This window comes from Micromys minutus (assembly GCF_963924665.1).
Source record: "Micromys minutus genome assembly, chromosome: 31".
Classification (NCBI taxonomy): Eukaryota; Metazoa; Chordata; class Mammalia; order Rodentia; family Muridae; genus Micromys; species Micromys minutus.
In genome coordinates this window covers 12484979-12490978 of record NC_137966.1, presented here as the reverse complement: position 1 = coordinate 12490978, position 6000 = coordinate 12484979, and the positions used below count along the sequence as shown (strand labels likewise).

Sequence of the window (6000 nt, the reverse complement as noted above, 5' to 3'; positions counted from 1 at the left end):
AACTAACCCTGTGGTGTCCCCCCACCCCCACCCCCGTTACCCAGCATTTTTATCACCTCTTTGAGTTTCCAATAAGTCCCTGGGAACTGAAGCCAACCCTTAACCGGCTCTCACAGCGTTCCCTTTTCTGGACCGGTCATAAAAATGCAGTCATACGTCGTGCGGTCTCTGGGTCTGGCTTCTTTCACGTAGCATGACATTTTTTAACGGACCTTTCCATTTTTATCCTTACTGTGTTTTCTTCTAGCGCCCCCAGGACTGGCCGGCGCATTCTGACGCTCTGTCCACGCGGTATAGCTGCGCAGACTCCAGCAGGTCCCACTCAACCGAGTGACAGATGTGCACTTGGGCTCATCCACAAGCAGACTCAACGAGAAGTTTTGCATGACATTTCCTTCTTTTAATTATAAAAAGTCCCCGCATTTGTTCAGTGGGTGCGAACAGTCGGAACTGGAGCAACCTTTATTCGGGGCGCCCTTTGCTCACTCACCCCCTCTCTGCGCGTCGCATTCACTCTCCAACGGGCTGGGAAACTGCACTTGGCGCGCTTGCGCGCGGCTCAAGGGTTATTTTCGAACAGAGTCCGGAAGAAGGGGAGCAGCAATTTAAACTCTTTCTTGAGCTAAGGGTGCCCGAGTGTGAGATGCTCTTGTTGGGGGGGGGGGGCGGTTCACCATCAAAGACTCAGCAGCTGCCCAGCCCCCAGCACAGTCACTAGAACCCAGGTTCTGATGCTGTGCAATCTGCAGGACGCCCGCAGCTAAGGTAGAGGGATGAGGGTCCGTCTGCCAGGATAGAGGAGGACGTCTCCGAGATGACACTGGGCATATCTCTAACGGGGCCTTTTTAAAAAATTGGCAAAATAACTAGAAAGTTTTACTTAATAAGGAATATATTTGCTAACCTACCATGAAGCCTAATAGATCCTAAAGGGACTCTTGTTTCTTGTCCAAAGTCCTAGCCGTTTGGGGGGGGGGGGGACGCCGGGATTGGTGGCGCGTAGCCACGGGGCTCTGCTTTCTGCGCGGCTCAAAGGCATCAGGAGACCCTGTAGGAAGCGTAGCGAAGGCCACCAGGGACCGGGTGAACTTTGGGGCAAAGAGCACGGAGGACCGGGGTGAGCCTCCGGGCGAGGGGTGCGGGCGTCGCCGCGGGGAGCAGGCGAGCCAGGTCTCTGCGGGCGTATTCTGTGCGCTGATGCACCAGCTCCGCACCGACGACGGTTGCGAGAGACAGCAGCTGAACCCCGGGGGTGTGGGGTTCCGGGAAGCGCGGCGGGCCCAGGGACCGGCCACCGGGAGGACTACAGTCTCCAGAGTGCCCCGCGGCGCGGGCGGAGCCGCGAGCTCCCGCAGCCAATTGAGGGGTCTCCGGGCGCCGCGGAGCAGGTGGAGCCGGCGGGGACAGGCGCGCGCGCGGGGGACGGGCGTCCAGCGGGCGGGTCCAGGAGGGGGCGGGGCGGGGCGAGCGGGCCACGGTTCCGGCAGCTCCCTGCGGCCGCGGGCGCACTCGGCCGGTGCTGCGCTGCGGGGAGGGAGGCTCTCCGAAGCCGCGCGTCCTGCCGTCGCGCTCCTGATCCAGCATGGCTTTCGCCAATTTCCGCCGCATCTTGCGGTTATCCACCTTTGAGAAGAGAAAGTCCCGTGAATATGAGCACGTCCGTCGGGACCTGGACCCCAACGACGTATGGGAGATCGTGGGCGAGCTGGGAGACGGCGCCTTCGGCAAAGTCTACAAGGTGAGGGTCCCAGTTGCTGAGCCTGCCAGGTCCTGCGAGCCTCTGACCCCCGCGCAGCTGCTTCTGAGCACTTCCTGTGTGCTCCGCACAGGACACAAAGGGACGTTTGTAGAACCGAGGCATCCCAGGGGGGCTATCCGAGGCATCCCTGGGAACACGGTGATAGGGACACATCTAAGAGGGGCTACACCGGTGTGTGTTCAGGCTCTGGGCTGTGCCTGAGAGGTTTGGGAGTTGAGGACACTCTTGAAGATGAGCCTACCACCGGTACTCGGGGGAGGGCAGAGGAGCCCTGGAGTGAATTAAAAGGCTCAGCGGAAAGCTAGGACAGGGTCTTGTGACTGCAGCTGCAGGGCACAGATTTGGCTTCTGGACGCCTGAGTCACCAGAGGCTCCCTGTCTGCAGTTACCTCTCCCCTGAAGGAAGGCAGGCTGAGGAGGAGTGGGTGGGGCAGGGATGATTCCTTATAGACACGTGTGCAGACGGACAGCTCCTGGGGTTTGGTCCTCCGAGCCAGTTCCGAGTGCCTGGGTTGTTGTTCAAAGTACCTAACTCATCTTGACTCCACCCTTTCTCATTTCCTCCAGGAAAAAGTCTTTCCTCCCCCCCCCCCCCCAAACACACATGTTATGAAGTCTTGTTACCCAGGCTGGTCTCCCAACTCTGCTTGCCTCAATCTCTGGAGTAACTTGGACTGTAGGCTTGGCCACTTCATCCTCTACTTTATTGGGAGACTCCCATAATTCAGCTGCCTTAACTGCCCTCCTAAGCCATATGTCACCGTCCTTGGGGCTTCTGTAGTTGGAAGCCTCACTGATCCTTTCAGGATGTTGGACCCCAAAAAGGGTTTTCCCAGCTCCCGAGTCGGGGCTTGCTCACTTTGACTTATAGTTAGTATGCTAGAGCTGGTCTTCCTCTTGTTCCAGAAGTGTGCTCCCTAGGAGAGATGTAACAGCATCACTGGGAAGCTTGTGAGAAACTGAGACCCAGCTTGGGCATGGTGGTGCACACCTTAAATCCCAGCAGAGGCAGGCGGGTCTGAGTCTGAGGCTAGTCTAATCTACACAGTGAGTTCCAGGACAGCCAGGACTGCACAGAGAAGCAACAAAACCAAGAAGCAAATCAAACAGAAAGAAACTAAAGACTCAGGCCCCACTCAGCACTAGGCTTACAGTGCTCCTGTTAGAGCAGTGGGGGTTTGAGGCCAGTCAGACCCTTGGAGACCTCCTCTCTGGGTTGCACTTCCTGTGGGAGAGCTGAGGAACACCTGCTAAGGCGAAGTTCCCCATTGGGAGAGTCAAGCAGAGGTCACCTGGCATTCCAACTGAATGGAACACTTTGGCTGAGGGGTTTGCCCATATTTGAGGGCTACCAGGCCAGTCTACCCTTTCCCCTCTCCTCCACACCATGCTCCTCTGTTGCTTTCTCCTAGTGATGTCAGGAAATGGTCCCCAGCCTCTCAGCTCTCCCTGATGCTACCTGCTCCTGCAGAAGTGTCCTGGCCACCGTGAGCTCCCCCCCCCCCCCCGCCTGATTCACTGTCTCTAAGTTCAGCTGGTTTTCCGAGCATGCCCTTGGCTCTCTATAATGGTCCCCCCCTAGGGACTTTGAATCACCTTTGTGTACCTACTATGTGATGCTCTTAATTGTTACTTCAGTTCCTTCTCCGTTGTTTGCAAGTTTCCTGTAAACTTGTCGTCTGTCTCTAATTTGCCATTCGTCCCCACTGTGTTCTGTTCTGGCTTTTCTATGGTTCATTTTTATTTAAAGTTGCATGCAGAACTTTGCTTTTTAGAAGGTAAGGGTCTCTGTTGTCATTTCTGCTTGCTGGGTAAAACTCCTCTGTCCTCAGACAGTTCCGAGGAAGGGAGAGCTCCAGTCGCCCACTGATTTTATTGGTTCCCCTTCTTCAAGGTGGACAGACCCCTTTGAAGCGCACATCTCAAGTTTCCAAAGCCAGGAGATGGCTCTGAGGGAAGACGAGGGAAAGGGAGATCCCGAGGGTCACATGACAGCTGGTACTCTTGGACAGTTTGTCAGGGTTGGTGAGGGGTTGCACAAAGATGGTCCCCTGGGACGATAAAGGAACAGAGACACCTCTGTTGTGCAGTGCTATGCCTTGCATGGGTCGAATTCCTCGGGTTGGCATCACGTGTCGAGGAATGTGACGTGTAGGGCGGCTTAGGGTGCAGGGTGCTTGACGGGGGTGGCAGGTGACTGTCACTGTTGCGTAACTACTGGGAGATGGTTCTCTATTGTTATTTTAGAACACATCTGAGCGTTTTCAAGTGTCCCTGTAGAGCGTCCTGCTAGGCAAGAGCTCATCTGTCTTCAGTTGGCCCTCTCTCTTAAGTATCTTCTCATTTTGCCTTTGAGGGTTTTTGTTCTGTTTGTTTTTTGCTTTGTTTTCGTTTTGTTTGAGACAGGATTCTCTGTGTGGTCTTGACTGTCCTGGAACTCACTCTGTAGAAGAGGCTGGCCTTGAACTCACAGAGATCTGCTTGCCTTTCCCTCCCGAGTGCTGGATCAAAGGCATGTGCCACGTCCACCTATAAGTGTGCAGGTACCCGTGCACGTGTGTACATGTGTGTGAAGGACACAGGTTGACATTGGGTTTCTTTCTAAGTCACACGCCACAGTATTTTTTGAGACTGGGTCTGAGCCTGGAGCTCACAGGTTGAGCTAGACTACCAGGTAAGAGTCCTTGGGATCTTCCTGCCTTTGCTTCCTCGGCTTTGGGATTACGGGCTTTGTATTGCCACGCCTGGTACTGGTATCTGAACTCAGGCTTTTCTTTTCTTTCCTTTTTTTATTGGATCTTCTCTGTGTTTACATTTCAAATGTTATTCCCCTTTCCCCCACTCCCATCCCCCACCCCCTCCCCTTGCTTCCATGAAGATGCTCCCACTCCCAACCACCCTCTCCTACCTCAGCACCCTGGCATTTCCCTACACTGGGAAAATGGGCCTTCAGTGGACCAAAGGCCTCTCCTCCCATTGATGCCAGACACTGCCATCCTCTGCTACATAGGCAACTGGAGCCATGGGTCTCTCCATGTGTGCTCATTGGTTGGTGTTTTAGTCCATGGAAGTTCTGGAGGGTTTGGTTGGTTGATAATGTTGTTCTTCCCATGGGATTGCGAACCCTTTCAACTCCTTCAGTTTTCTCTAGCTCCTTCATTGGGGTCCCCATGTTCAGTCCGATGGTTAGCTGCAAGCATCCACAACTGTATCAGTATGGCTCTGGCAGAACCTCTGAGGAGGCAGGGCTTTTTCTTATGAGGCAAGCTCTTATCAACAGAGTCATCTTCCCAGCCCTGAATTTTGTGCTCTTTTATTCAACGAGGCCCTGGAAACAGTAGACTAATACCATGCATATGTGATCTATGCCTAAACACACTGCAGAGCTCAGGTCGTCTAGGACCGTGTAAGTGCATGCTGTACCTCCTGTGGTGACAGCATCACCTGGTGATGCATTTGTCAGACGTGTCCCCGTTATTGATTGACATAAGTCTGTGCTGTCACCTTGACCTTAGCATGTGTTACGCTGTTTTAACTGAAGTTCATCCCTGTAGCCCTCTGCCCCTCCTGGATAGACTTTTTTAACCTCCAACCTCTCAAATCAAAGGCCATGACCTCTGTCTGCAGCTTGGATTTTCAGTGTAGTCTTGGCTGTCCTAGAACTCTGTAGAGGAGGCTAGCCTTAAACTCTATAGAGGAGGCTAGCCTCTGCCTCTTGAGTACCTGGACTAGAGGTGTGTGCCCTGCCACCCACCATCCTGGTCCCCAGCTCCCCTCTGCTTTCTGACAAGTCTTTCTTTGTCTGTCAGCCTCAGCCTGGAGAGAAGGGGGACTGATTTAGGCCAGCCATCTTTACCCCATTGCTGTGTGAGGCAGAATTACTTCTGAAAGAAAATCATTTCTGGTTCACCGCTCGAATTCAAAACGAGGCTCATGGGTGACATGTTCTCAGAGTTCTTGTCATGAGCAATCATCTTCTCTAAGGTGGGGCACGGGGGAGAGGAAGTGTTCGGTCTCTGCTGTGGAAAGCACTGCTGCCCTCAGCACAGCCTGGTGCAGAGGTGCTGGCAAAAGTCACGTGTTCCAGTCCTTGGAGGGACCACAGAGGCCAAAAACGGGAAGGGACAGGCAAGTGAGAGGGGATGTCTTTGCTTTCTGGGCATTGCTCTGGCTCCCTAAACTTTTAAAAGGTTAAACTGTAAAATCCAAATAGTGGTGGGGGGAGGGTCTTTCTGTGTCCC

General features: G+C 54.0%; 1 protein-coding gene across 1 annotated transcript in view; it reads left to right on the top strand.

Moving 5' to 3' along the window:
• Positions 1–1582: 1582 nt before the first annotated feature.
• Positions 1583–6000, top strand: part of STK10 (serine/threonine kinase 10) — a gene marked incomplete at its 5' end in the record, with an annotated part of 87770 nt that continues 83352 nt past the window's right edge. Inside the window, one exon of the mRNA XM_080942529.1 lies at positions 1583–1738. Within this exon, the coding sequence (XP_080798655.1) occupies positions 1583–1738 (156 nt within the window). The remainder of the gene's footprint in view (positions 1739–6000) is intronic.